The sequence below is a fragment of the Delphinapterus leucas genome, chromosome 2, assembly GCF_059928025.1.
Source record: "Delphinapterus leucas isolate spDelLeu-1000000601 "Yukka" chromosome 2, BTC_Dleu_Yukka2, whole genome shotgun sequence".
Taxonomy (NCBI): Eukaryota; Metazoa; Chordata; class Mammalia; order Artiodactyla; family Monodontidae; genus Delphinapterus; species Delphinapterus leucas.
In genome coordinates this window covers 176,098,277-176,111,664 of record NC_143130.1, presented here as the reverse complement: position 1 = coordinate 176,111,664, position 13,388 = coordinate 176,098,277, and the positions used below count along the sequence as shown (strand labels likewise).

Below are 13,388 nucleotides of genomic sequence, written 5' to 3'. Positions count from 1 at the left end.
GTCCTCCCGGCGCAGAAACTTGAACCGCCAGTGGACTGTACCATCTCCGCGGTGTCCCCCGCTTGCGCCCCGCCCCTCCCGCACACCCCCGGAGAGGCCCAATCGGACGGGCGTGGGGGCGGGACACGGCTCGAGCGCGCCTGTGGCAGGGCCCCGGGCGGGCGGGCGCACGGCGCGGGGGGACGTGGGGGCCGGCCGTGCCTTGCCCGCTCCCTTCCCCGGAGGCGGGGCCGGGCCGCGGCGCCCCGCCCCTCCCCGCCCGGAGTGGGCGGGGCGGCTGGGGCTCCGGAGCTGGGCCGGGGGCGGGCCTCCGCTTGCTTCGCCTAAGCCCGGAGAGCGCCCGGCACTGCACCCGCCGACGCAGCAGCGGTCCCAGCTCGCTGAGCCTCGAGACACGCGGGTTCCCGGGCGGCCCGGGAGGGCGCTGCGTGAGGGCGCGCGAGGCGGCGCGGGGCAGGCCGCACGAGCCCCTGGTCGCCCCCCGCCCGCGGGCGGACCGGCCCAGCGCAGCCCCGGCACGGGGAGCGCCGGCCGGGCGAGGGCGCGGGCGATGCCGCGGTGACGGCCCCGCCATGGCGAAGCCCCCGGCGGCAGCGGCGGCGGCGGCGGCGGCGGCGTCGTCGGAGGAGCTGAGCCAGGTGCCGGACGAGGAGCTGCTGCGCTGGAGCAAGGAGGAGCTGGCGCGGCGGCTGCGGCGCGCCGAGGGCGAGAAGGTGGGCCTCATGCTGGAGCACGGCGGCCTGATGCGCGACGTGAACCGGCGGCTGCAGCAGCACCTGCTGGAGATCCGCGGCCTCAAGGACGTGAACCAGCGGTTGCAGGACGACAACCAGGAGCTGCGCGAGCTTTGCTGCTTCCTCGACGACGACCGGCAGAAGGGGCGCAAGCTGGCGCGCGAGTGGCAGCGCTTCGGGCGCCACGCGGCCGGCGCCGTGTGGCACGAGGTGGCCCGCTCGCAGCAGAAGCTGCGCGAGCTCGAGGCGCGCCAGGAGGCCCTGCTGCGTGAGAACCTGGAGCTCAAGGAGCTGGTGCTGCTGCTGGACGAGGAGCGCGCGGCGCTGGCGGGGGGCGCGGGCGGCGGCGGCGGCGGCGGCGGCGGCGGCAGTGGTGGCGCCGGCTCCCGTAGCTCCATCGACAGCCAGGCCAGCCTGAGCGGGCCGCTGGCGGGCGGCGCGGCCGGAGCGGGGACCCGCGACGTGGGCGACGGCAGCAGCACGTCGAGCGCCGGCAGCGGCGGCAGCCCCGACCACCACCACCACGTCCCGCCCCCGCTGCTGCCCCCCGGGCCGCACAAGGCCCCGGACGGCAAGGCTGTCGCAACGCGCAGGTCCCTGGACGACCTGTCGGCGCCACCGCACCACCGAAGCATCCCCAACGGCCTGCACGGTAAGGACGGCACCTGCCTGGTGGCGCGGGTCTCGGGCCCAGAGTCCCTTCCCCCGCGGGCGGCCGCCACTCCAGATCCCTCCTCCAGCTGGCATCCAGAGGGATCCCGAGCCCACCCGCAGTGGGGCTTTGGGTGGTGATTTTCTGGTTAAGTGATGGAGGCGTGTCCCTGCTCCTCTGAATACGCAGCGGGCCGGGGACCGCCAGACCCCAGAAAAGTTTCTCTCCTGCGGAGTTTTATCAGTATCAGAGTCTGGCACTGTAGGGCTGGCCGGAGGCACCGCATCCCTGCCTGGAAACCGTTGTCCGGGAGCGGGAAGTTTTTAATGGAAAAGAAAGAAAGAAAGGCCCTTTGAGGGAAAGTGAAATTCCCTCTCTTATCTGGAGCAACAGGCAGCCCCAAACCTAAGCAGTGTTCACCTGTGTGCTGGGGCTGGAATTCCACCTGACCTCCCTGCTGCCTGCCCGCTGGGAAGGATCAGAGGCAGGTGGGCCAGAGTACCCGGGGCTAAGAGCCTTCCTCGGTTGTTGTTAGTCCTGCCTTTCTCAGGGCTCAGGGACCTTTCTCAACCCAGGCTCTAAAACTTTCCAGAGGAATACGGGCTTGGAATGAATCCTGGCTTTTTGTCTCTGCAGGCCTCGGTTTCCTTATCTGTAGAATGGAGCCGATAATCCCTACCTCCTGGATTTGAGGTGGAGATAAAAGCCTCTGAAGGGTTTGTAGACTGTTGGTCACCTTACAGGAAGTGCCACAGTCGTCTGCGGCGGCCAGGGTGTGGGTGGGAGGACCTTTGGCCTCAGGAAAGCTCAGCTACTGTCTTCCACGCCTGTGTGACTGTCGGGCCCAAGGCAGAGGGCTCTGTAGGAGTGGAGCAGCCGGCCCGCATCCCCAGCCCTCTGATCAGTGGTTCTGCCTGCTGCCTGTCTCCTCTCCCATCTCCCTGTCCTTCCACATTTTTTAGTGGCTTGGCTCCTACTTCTGGTAGCATTTGCGGCTGCCTGAACTCTTTGCCTGAAGGTGGAGATTAAACAGCCCTTTCTGGTTCTCCTTAAAGGCTTTCCTAGTTCAGAGAAAGTGTATCTAGGCGTTAAGTGACTCTTCTTCCCCAGAGTGACAGCCTGGAGGCGGGGTGGGGTGGGGACAGGGTGCTCTCTCTTTGGTTTGGTGGCCAAGTGGCCTCTGCAGGTGCCTTGGGGGGGGGCGGGCTGGGGTGGGAACTGGACCCCGGGAGGTGGGGTGATAGCCCAGCACCGTTTTTCCTTCGTTTACCTTCCCAGCCTGTGAGTTCAGGGCAGGACTAGGTTTAGAGGGATATTTTGTTACTGATTAGCAATCTAAGGCTACAACTTGGGTTTCTCTCGGTAACTCTGTATCCACCCCACCTCCCACCAGCAGTCTCCTTAAGGCCAGTGGGAGTAGCTCAGCGTTAGGCGGTTTAATATGTTAAGGTTGCACCATCTGGGAAGTGAGGAGTCCCAGGCCCAGCCTCTCCGGCCTCGGCTTCTTGGGGGCCTTGGGAGGGTCAGATTTCTGGGCCTCGGTTTGCCCGAGTGCAGTACGAGGCGGGGGGTTGCTGCAGTCCTGCCTGTGGCTAGGAAATGAAACGTTTCTGGTTTTCAGCTGCGTCATCAATGACACTTGGCGAGGGCGATTCTCAGCAGGGCACTGAAGCTCCGGAGTGTCAGAGCATATTTGCTGAGAAGTTCTGTCATGTTTTGGACAAGGAGACGCGGACCCCGTCTGGCTCAGCGTTTTGCTGCCTCAGTGAACAGAGCAGGAGTGAGGTTCCCACCCCACTGGGGGAGGGCGGGACGGGTGGAGCTGTAGGGTTTCCTGCAGAGCCCATGCTGCCACCGGTCCCACGCACACTCGGAACAGGACTGCCACCGATTTGGTGGTGGCAAAGCTTTGTGTTGGGGTGACATAAACATTCAGCATTATCATCATGAATTTCAGTTATAGGTGGCATCGCTGTCCTTTAGTTTTGTCTCATAAAGTCAGGCGTGGCCTTGAGTTGTTCTCCCAACAATATGAGTAGGATGCCTGGAAACAAGGAAAGGCCCATCTCTTAGAAAACACTTTTCTGTACTTGGACCTGTAGTTTTGAGCGGAGAGCGAGCCAGAGATGGAGGCAGGTAACAGGCCTCAGTCTGGGTGGTGGCGAAAGGAGTCAGATACCAGGCTTGTGCCTCGGGCCCTTATCCCCATTTTACAGCCAAGCAAGTGGAGGCTCAGAGAGGTTCTGAGCGTTTCCTGGGAAAGCAACTGAGATTCAGATGTCTCGGTCCCAGCTGCCTGGGTGGTGCCCTGGGGGTCCTCTACTGCCCAGGCCCGTGGGCTGGCTTGCCTCTCCAGCAGCCCGCTGTCATTGTGGCCGATAATAGTCATCAGCTGACAGTGCTGACTCCCTGTTCTTGGTTCCTGACCCGCGTTTGCCCTCCTTCTCCTGTCCTGGGAAGTGTCACTTCCTTATCGGTGACCACTGAGCAGATGGCTGATAACCCCGTTACCCAGAGGGCTCAGACTGTCTCGTGTTCAAGTCTACACTCTTCCCTCTTCTCTTTGGCCAGTTACGTAACTGCCCTGAGCCCCTTTCTGCTCTTCTGTAGAGTGGGGCAAAACCCAAAGTGCCCCCTTTATCCCTACACACAGTGGGCCTCGACAGTTGTCAGAATCCTTGCCGTGCATACTTCTTCCAAGGCTCCTCATGAAAAAGAGAGGGACCTGTTGGGGGTTTGCCAGATAGACATCGGTGTTCTCTTTGAAACTCTGTTTGCTGTTTAGACAGACAGCTCGCTTGAATGTCTGCGACTGAGCCGGTGTCTGGTGGCACTTGCGGATGTGCTGGGGAGTAGTGGCCCTGTAGTCTTCTCTCGGAAGCTGCAGGGTACCTGCAGCCCTTCAGGATGCTGTAAGGGCCCTAAGCAGCTGTGGTGGGTGGTGGCCCATCGGTATTCCAGGCCGTCCCTGGCTGGGGCTGGGCCTGGTGGGCCTGTGAATGGGGATGCAAATAGGCCTTTCTCTGGGTTGTTTTGTTTTGTTTTGTTTTGATAGAGGTCTGGGCTGGGCTGACTAAAGTCTGGACTGGGATGCTCTTTACTCTAATCCGGTGGGGCAAACTGAGGCAGGCGAACCCCAAACATCAGAAAGTCAGGTTTGCCACTTTGAACTGATGCAATTTCCAAACAAAAGTATTTTCAACAATTCTCCCCTCCCCCTCCCCATCCTGGGTGTCCCACCTTCTTTCTCCCTTCCCCGCCACGTCCCCATTCACATCTGTCCCCGTCCCCCCATCACACCACGGGGTCCACTCCCCTTTAGCTAACCCACAGAAACCGGGGCCTCCAGCAGCCTTTGTGTGGGCCCTGTTTACTTTTAAAAGTTTGGATTAAAAATTTGAGCTTCTCAAAATAAGATGGGTTTGTCCTCCTGCTTGTGTTTTTGTTGGTTTAAGGGGAGGATGGAGCGAGGGTGGTCTGGGCCTCTGGCCCTGAATAGGTCTTTTATGAGGGGCCTCCCAGCTCAGCAGCTCCTGGGCAGGATGCTAATAAGGCAGCTTTTCCTAAACCCAGTCAGGCCTGGGGGCAAAGGTCAGTAAAGACAATGGGGCAGGCTGAATAAGCTTTTCCCCCTCCCTCCGCATCCTGACCCTGACCATCCAGTCACTGGCCTTGGGGTACTGGCCTTGGGGTACGGAGCCCCCAGGGCCACATACCAAAGGGGGCTGGTGGTAAGGAGCTCACTGGTCTGTAACCCAGGGTGGGACCAGGGTGTGCCCAGCACTTCACAGTTTACCACAGAGGGTGTCCCAGTCCCAGCTCCATTCTGTTCAGAGCTCCCAAATGGTCCCATATCGCAGGTGGGGAAACTGAGGCATGGCGCGGTATGGTGACCTGCTCCCAGTCCCGTGGGCTGGCTGGGGGGCCTGGGATCAGTCTGGGGAATCAGTCTTGGCCTCCGGTGTCAGACTGGGCCTGCCGCCCTGTGCCTGCTGTCCCTCTGGACCGGGACAGCCTGCGACTCTCACGGGAGACCCCCACCAACAGTGGAAGGCTGTCCGGAGCTTGGTCCTGGGCAGGGCCCCTTGTAGATGGACCCAGGCAGGATGGGGCGGGAGCTCCAGGGGCTGGACCTGTGTAGCAAAGGTGTGGCACCTGTTCTCAGTCCAGACCCAGAGGCTCAGTCATGCTGTCCTGCTTCCTGGCATGACGGTTCACGGTTCCGGACATCAGTGGGATGGGGAAAGCGCAGGCTTCCGTGCACGGAGTCCCTCCTCACTTATATTTTTCATTCCCTCGCTTCCCTGCCAGGCTGGTTTCCCTCTGCTGTTGTGGCCCCAGCAGACCCCTTACCCATGGCCCGGCCTCTGAGTTCTTAGGACACACACTTGGTTTCGTATCGTTCCCGGGGCAGCGCGATTAGCAAGGAAATCCTCTGCCGCTCATTGTCTGTGTTTTGCACCCGTGGGGATTTTCTGTGCTGTGTTTGTCCTTGTCATCAGCACAAGGAATTGGAAGCCTACGACCCTGCTTGAGTTCCAGGACCCCTGTGGACCTCTGTTTTCTCATCTGCAAAGTGGGAAGCCGTTGCCCGCCTTTGGGTTGAGGGAGGAGGGAGTGTGGTGATGTGTGTAAACTGTGCAGCGCGTGTGAGGTGGCAGCTTACTGCACCTCGGAGCCTCATCTGTGTCTTGAGGATGATACTACTCTGGTCCTAGAACTGAGCCTTAAAGGATGGGTTCAGTCACCCTCCACTGTCACCTGGACCCTGCAGACTTGCCTCCTCGGGGTGGGGATGGGGGACCCCCTGACACATGCTTGTGAGGGGGGCCCTTGTGCCCACCCTGTGTCAGAGTCAAATGAGTTGTTGTCTAGTTGAATGGAAGGGGGGGTGGCATTCCAGCAGCAGCAGCAGGTCTGCAGGTGGATCTGGACCATGGGTGCCAAGAGCCCAGGGCCTGCGAGGTGTTCTCATGACGCGTGGGGGAGGCCCGGGGCCTGGAAGCCTCCTCATGGGAACAGAAAGAACCAGAACATTGAGCCGGGGGAAGAAAAGCTTTGGGGCTGGGGGGCTGCTGCTGGGCGGGGAGAGCTGTCAGCCCAGCGGGGTCAGTGCTGTGTGTAGCCCCCCAGGGTGGACCCCCAAAGTTCCAGCAATTCGGATTTCAGCCCTCACAGACAAGAGCGGTCCAGGTGGACTAGGTTGCATCTGGAGGTGGGGAGCTCCCTGTCGGGGGAGGCATGCAAGCACAGGGCATTCCTGAACCCACTGTAATGGGACACCCAGAGAGCTGGGCATCTGGTTGTGTGAGTACAGAACAGCGAGTAGAGAATAGTCAGGGAGGTGGGCGGGCAGGGCTGGGTGGCTGAGAGAATTCACCCTTCAAGCAGGAAGGAAGACAAGAGCAGACATTTATTGAGTGGTTACTCAGTCTGAATTCTGAGTGCCGCTCACGATGATTCATGTAGCCAGGCTTGGGGAGCGACGGTTCCGGAGCATTAACCTGGGGTCTGTCGTGGTGGCAGCCGGGCTGGGGACAGAGGGGCAGGAAGCTTGGGGCCTCCAGGGTGGCGATAGCCGTGACTGTGGTCATGGGAGAGAAACTTCTCTGAGGTTCTCAGATCAGGAGGGTCTGCCCCAAAGCCCTGCCCCCAACCCCCGTCTGCCTGCTTGTGACTCCTGACCTGTGGGGTCAGGGCTCAGTCCTGAGCTGCCCTGGGGCTCGGGTAGAGCAGCACCTGTGGGCGACAGACTCTCTCTCTGCAGCGTCACTGTACCTCTCCACAGGGTAGTTATACCCACGGTTGTTCTGCCCACACCTGCAACCTGGGTGCCCGGGATCCAGGCAGGGAGTGCTCTGGGATTTCATCAGAGCTGGGGAGGCGATGAGGGGACCCCGGTGGCTTCCCCAAAGCCTGGCGACAGAGGAACAAACTTGTCTGCTAAAGGGACGTGATGCTCCTTTGATCATGAACGGGGAGGAATGGTGCCCCTCTTCCCAGGCACCCAGAGCTGGTCATTGTCACACGTTCCCCTCTTGCTGCCCTCTGCTGCCACAGGCCAGAGGGGGCAGGTGGGTGGAGTGTGATAGGGCAGGTCTGGGGCTGGGTCAGTGCCCTGGTGATGAGTGCCTGCCTGCTCTCGAACGAGCCACTGTTGGCCTCTGCTGTCTGGGGAGCAGGGCAGAAGGATCAGGAGTTTTATCGATTCGTTTGTAAGTGTTCTTGGGATCACCCTGTGTATGATGTTTAAACAGAGGTGCGGAGCATCACTTGACCAAAGCAGAAGCCGGGAGCCCTGGGATGTAGGTGAGGGTCTGTTTCCCTTTCCTCCTTCCTGCTTCCCCATTGGCCAGAGGCCTTCGTCATTTGTTATTTCCTGAATTCAAAGATGGGCTTTTTCCCCTCCCCTGTGGCAGTGCAGGGTGCATCTTAGAATCAGTGTGTGTGTTTACTGCACGGTCTTCCCCTCCCTTACTCTGGAAAATTGGGCATCTGTGACTGATGGTATCTTAGAGTGGAGGAAATGCCATGCCTGGGAAAGCCGGAAACCCTGGAGCAAACTGCCCGGAGCCCTAAAGGCACTCAGAGGAGACTTGGAAGGGAAGGGGGAACCGCCCCAGGCTTGGCCACAACGGTGCTGAGATGCACTGGGGTCCCCGTTTCTGCTGAGGAAAAGGCTCAGGGCAATGAGGCAAGTCACATCAGATCATGTGGGGTGAGGAGGGGGCCGTCCGGCGTGATGCTGGAGCCTGCGCCCACCTGTGCCCCCCTCGTCCCTGTATGAGTGCTCATCAAGCCCCTTTCACTCTCGGAAGTGCCCTAGTTTGGCTCTCAACCCCTTCAGGTGTGCCGGGAGCTCAGCGGAGGGGGTGGCTGAAGTTGGGAGCTGAGATGGGCCTGGGAGGTGGAGCCGGTCAGTACAAGCAGAGGAGGGCAGGGGAGAGGCCAGGCGTGGCGGGAGGAACAGCTGGGGAGCAGGCACATCTGGCTCTGAGGGCTGACGGGTGACTGGGCGATGCTGGGCACGTGGGGTCTGTGGCACTCCTCCCCCTGTACCTGCATTCCCCCTCCCACCCCCCCGAAGTCCCTGGGCTGGGCTTTTCTAGCTGTGACCTTCTCTGAGAGTTCTTCCACAGTTACGTGTGAGGGGTGCACTCAGAAACCGGTACTTTTACATAGACCATCCCCTCCCTTTCCCCTGTGCCTCACTTAATACATACACGGGTGATATGGTCACTACATCTGGGGCTTTGGGGACATGGCTGTGCCCTCCAGGGCTGTTCTGTGTGGATTAGATGACAGAACGAGCAGCTTGAGCCCACTCATGACCTGACCTAATGCAAGCCCCTTGTTTGCCCATCTGTAAAACGGGAAGCTTGGATGGGCCCCGCCCAGGGTCCCAGAGACCCTAGCATCCTCTACAACTGGCAGAGCCACAGGGAAAGGGCCACCTGCCCTGCCCATCCTGCCTCTTGTTGTTACCTTTGTGGTTAGGTCTCTTGCCTGGTGGCTGGCCCTCAGCTTGGGGCAGGTCTGGGTGGTGGCGGTGCTGTGGTTGCCATGACACACAGGCACTGCTCTGTCCAGCACTGGCTTAGACCGAGACCCCTGGCTGGCCAGCCTGTCCTCGTGAGGGGCTGTGGTGAGTGCCCCGGTGGAATTACCTGCCTCTGCCATCCGATCACCTCCTGCAGGGCTGGGTAGCAGGTTTGGTGCTAGAGGAGAATGCCTGGCTCTGGTTCCCTGGTGTGGGGTTGCCCGGGACGAGGCCACCTGTTCTGGACTTTTGCCATTTGCTGTCCTATCTCTCCCCAAGACCACAACCTTCCCCAGGGCGGGGTCCAGTCTTCCTGGCACATGGTGGGTGCTCAGTAAATGTCGGAGTGAGGAATGGGCAGCCCGGAGGCACTGGACGAGGTCTCCCTCTTGTTTTAAACCCGACAGTGATCAAGCCACTTTGGCCACTTGCCTTTCTTTTTTGCATTTGTTCCATTTGGCACCAAATGGTCTTCAGCTACTTCAAAACAAACAAACAGACCTGCCCCCCACTCCCAGGATGGTAACTTGTATATCCCGCTGCCTCTCCTCTCCCCAACTTCCCTGTTTCCTTTTAACAGTTACTAAAAAATACATGTTTGCTTTTCTTTGCTTGTTGTTTTTGGTTTATTTTTATTTGTTTAATTAGTTATCTGTTTTATACATATTAGTGTATATACGTCAATCCCAGTCTCCCAGTTCATCCCCCGCCCCCCCGGCTTTCCCCCGCCCTTGGTGTCCATACGTTTGTTCTCTATGTCTGCATCTCTGTTTCTGCTTTGCAAACCGGTTCACCTGTACCATTTTTCTAGATTCCACATAATACGCATTAATATACGATAGTTGTTTTTCTCTTTCTGACTTACTTCACTCTGTATGACAGTCTCTAGGTCCATCCATGTCTCTACAAATGACCCAATTTCATTCCTTTTTATGGCTGAGTAATATTCCATTGTATATATATATACCACATCTTCTTTATCCATTCATCTGTTGATGGGCATTTAGGTTGCTTCCACGTCCTGGCTATTGTAAATAGAGCTGCAGTGAACATTGGGGTACATGTGTCTTTTTGAATTATGGTTTTCTCTGGGTACATGCCCAGTAGTGGGATTGCTGGGTCATATGGTAATTCTATTTTTAGTTTTTTAAGGAACCTCCATATTGTTCTCCATAGTCAATTTACATTCCCACCAACAGTGCAAGAGGGTTCCCTTTTCTCCACACCGTCTCCAGCATTTATTGTTTCTAGGTTTTTTGATGATGGCCATTCTGACTGGTGTGAGGTGATACCTCGTTGTAGTTTTGATTTGCATTTCCCTAATGATTAGTGATGTTGAGCATCCTTTCATGTGTTTGTTGGCCATCTGTATACCTTCTTTGGAGAAATGTCTATTTAGGTCTTCTGCCTATTTTTGGACTGGGTTGTTTTTTTTTTAATATTGAGCTGCATGAGCTGTTTATATATTTTTGAGATTAATCCTTTGTCTGTTGATTTGTTTGCAAATATTTTCTCCCATTCTGAGGGCTGTCTTTTCGTCTTGTTTATGGTTTCCTTTGCTATATACACGTTTGCTTTTATCAGTGGTTCCCAACCTCGGCTGCATATTAGATATCACCTCGGGAAACTTTAAAAAGTGCCACTGCCTGGACAAGCCCCCAGAGATGGGCCCCAGTTGGTCCTGGAGCCTCCCGTGGTTGTAGAAGTTCCTGGGGGTTCTGCTGACTGCAGAGCCACTGTGGGAAGCTCTGGGAGAGAAGCTGCTGGGCCCACAGGGCTGCCCAAGCTGGAGATGGCCCATCAGCAGGTGAGCCGGAGGCAAGGACGTGGCCCCACACTGGGGCATCACGGAGCCTGGCCCGCAGGGCGGGGAGGCTGGTGTCAGCTCACGTTAGCCGTGAGGGTGAAACAGGCCCGTTTGTACACTGCCTTGCCGACATTCGCCGTGTGGATGCCCCGGGAGCTGGCTTTGGTTCGCCCGGCGGGGCTCCCAGGCAGCAGTGGAAAGCTGGGTTTGAGCCTGGCCTTGCATTTCCTGAGCACCTACCCCAGCTCTGGACACAGCCCGGTTTGCTCCCCCAGCTCCCCGCCCTGGGAGCTAGAATAGACTGCCAGGCATCGGCACGGAGGCGCCGCCTTTGCCACCCCTGTTGTGGGGTGCTAGGCCGCCCCAGACGGGGTGGGGGCCTTTTAAGGCTGCGGTCAAGGGAGCAGAGGCAGGCTGGGCCAGTGGCACCCAGACGGCAGCTTGGGAGAAGAGCCGACCCATTTCCAAAAATAGCCCATCCACTGTCAGGGGAAGCATCTCTTTGTCTTCCCAAATCTGTCTTTCCGTCGGCTCCCGGGTTGTAAGGCTAGAAGGAGGCACGCTCTTGTCTTGGAATCAGAGGCTCCGGGAGCCACCCTCCCAACCCCCCCCCACAAGGGCCCGATTGTCCGGCGGCCCTGAATGCGCCCGCCCGTCACGGAGCGCGCCGCACCGGCTCCTCTCCCTAATGAGCCCGCTCTGGGAGTGGCCCTTTGTGGCGGGTTCCGGCCACGCTGCCTGTGCCAGGGCTCTCAGAAGGCTCGATTTCCCGGCCGCTTCACATCTCTCGGAGCTGATGGGACAATGGGAGGCTCCCGCCGTGCCCTTTCTCCTTTTTTTTCTGTGTTTTCTGGAACGTGCACACACCGCTCTTATACGGGACAGAAAATTAAGCAGCAGGTTTCTCCCTCTCTCAGCACCCTCTGCCCTGGCGGGGAGGGCTCCCCGCCTCTCCTCGCCTTTCCCAGCCCTTCCCGTGGGACCTCCCCCCACCATTGTCTCCCTCCTCTTGTTCCCGGGTCTCTCCGGGCTCCTTCCCCTGAAAACAGGCTCATGTTTCCTAGTCCAAAGCAATAAACAAAATCTTCTCCTTTCTGTTTTCCTGCCCCCGGCTCCCTTCCTTCCCCACCCAATCCTCCGAGGAGCACCAGAGGCCCAGCCCACCTTCCCATCCGCAGCTTCTTGGCCCCTGGCAGTCCTGGACCCCGGGAAAGGCAGTTCCAGCTTGGTCCAGTGGCTGGGCACCGCCGACCTCCCTGGTAGCGGCTTCTGGCTTTCTCTAGCTGTCTCCTGCCCGTACTGGGAAGCGTCACTCCGGGCTAAGCCCCCAGTCTCTCTCTACCTTTCGCTCCTGACCTGGAGACCCAGCAGTCCAGTGTCATCCTGGTCACCATCCTGTTGACTCTGTGCCCTCTGAGTTTGGGCCCCTTCGTCTCACCTACACTCCTGTCCCCTCTGCCTAACGGGTGGCGACCCCACTTCAGGGTTTCCTGGCTCTAGCCCTGAGCTGCCCACTAGTCACATGAGGCTGTTTCAATTCAACTTAATTAGGATTGAGTAACACGAGTGTTTCAGCTTCTGAACTGCGCTTAGCCCCCTTGCCAGTGCTTTGCACCGTGTCATTGCAGAAAAGGAACATCTCCGTCCTTCCAGAGAGTTCTGTCGGCAGCGCTGATCTGGACGACTCCTTGCTGCGCCGTGCACTGCACTTGTGCACAGAAGGAAGCTCTGCGTGTGAGCGTGGTGTCGGGGGCTCTGTCCCTTCCTGCCAGGCTCCACGCATGATCCCAGGGTCTGCTTGCCTTGCCGGTGCAGAGCAGGCCCTTAGGGCTTCTGCTGGCAGGAATTGCCCTTTCTTACCTCCTGCACCCACTGAGATCCCGCCCTTCCCTTGAGGCTTAGGTCTGCCCTTAGAGATGGACAGTCACAGGATGTGTGACCAGCAGCCCTCGCCCGCCCACCCCGCGTCTGCAGGAGCCTCAGGCCAGGCTCTTGCCGTTTGCCCTGCAGCCATGGATGCCACTCCCGCTGGTGGCCTTGTGTGTGGGTTCACGTGTATGTGTAGGACACCCAAGCCCAAGAGGCCACGGGGCTCCAGGAGGCTGCAGAGGTCTCCCCCGTAGATCCCAGCCCCCCACTCCCAGCCACCAGCTCCTTACCCTCGAAACAAGGCCAGGAGGCCTGCGGGATCCGAAAACAAAGAAAATGGCTTTTCAGACGGTGGGGTGAGGTGGGGTAGGTTGCAGGGGGATGGACACAGGCCCTCTCCTCCCTCCCCTCTGTGTGTAGAGGAGGTTGCAGACCTGCTCCGGCCGGTCCCCAGCTCTGAGCACGGTCCCCCTCCAGCCCTCCACGCGTGGCTGTGACGGGCAGCAGGCATTCTCACCATCTTGGGGTTAACTGAGCTGCCTGGGTGCAGCTGCGGGTCATTACGCCAGCCGCTCCCTGGCGGGTGAAGCACCACACCTGGTGCTCTGGTCCTGGCCTCCACCCCACTGGTTACTGCCCTTCCTGTGCCCTTGAGCCCACTGTTGGGTGTGTGTGTGTGTGTGTGTGTGTGTGTGTGTGTGTGGCGGGGAGCATCAGGGCAACCGGTGAGATGATAGCAGCACGGCTCCCCCATGCCCCTCCCCCCTTTGAAGGCCTGATGAAGCA

General features: G+C 59.0%; 1 protein-coding gene across 5 annotated transcripts in view; it reads left to right on the top strand.

Annotated features, from left to right (window-relative positions):
* The first annotated feature begins 313 nt into the window (after window positions 1-313).
* Window positions 314-13,388, top strand: part of CCDC85C (coiled-coil domain containing 85C) — an 84,609-nt gene continuing 71,534 nt past the window's right edge. For 2 of the 5 annotated variants that reach the window (XM_089908192.1, XM_022576127.3), the window contains exon 1: window positions 315-1,386. In XM_089908192.1, the coding sequence (XP_089764318.1) occupies window positions 573-1,386 (814 nt within the window). In that variant the 5' untranslated portion in view covers window positions 315-572. Of the gene's footprint in view, window positions 1,387-13,388 lie in introns of all 5 variants that reach the window. The other 3 variants (XR_016392271.1, XM_022576126.3, XM_022576125.3) reach the window with 3 other exon arrangements.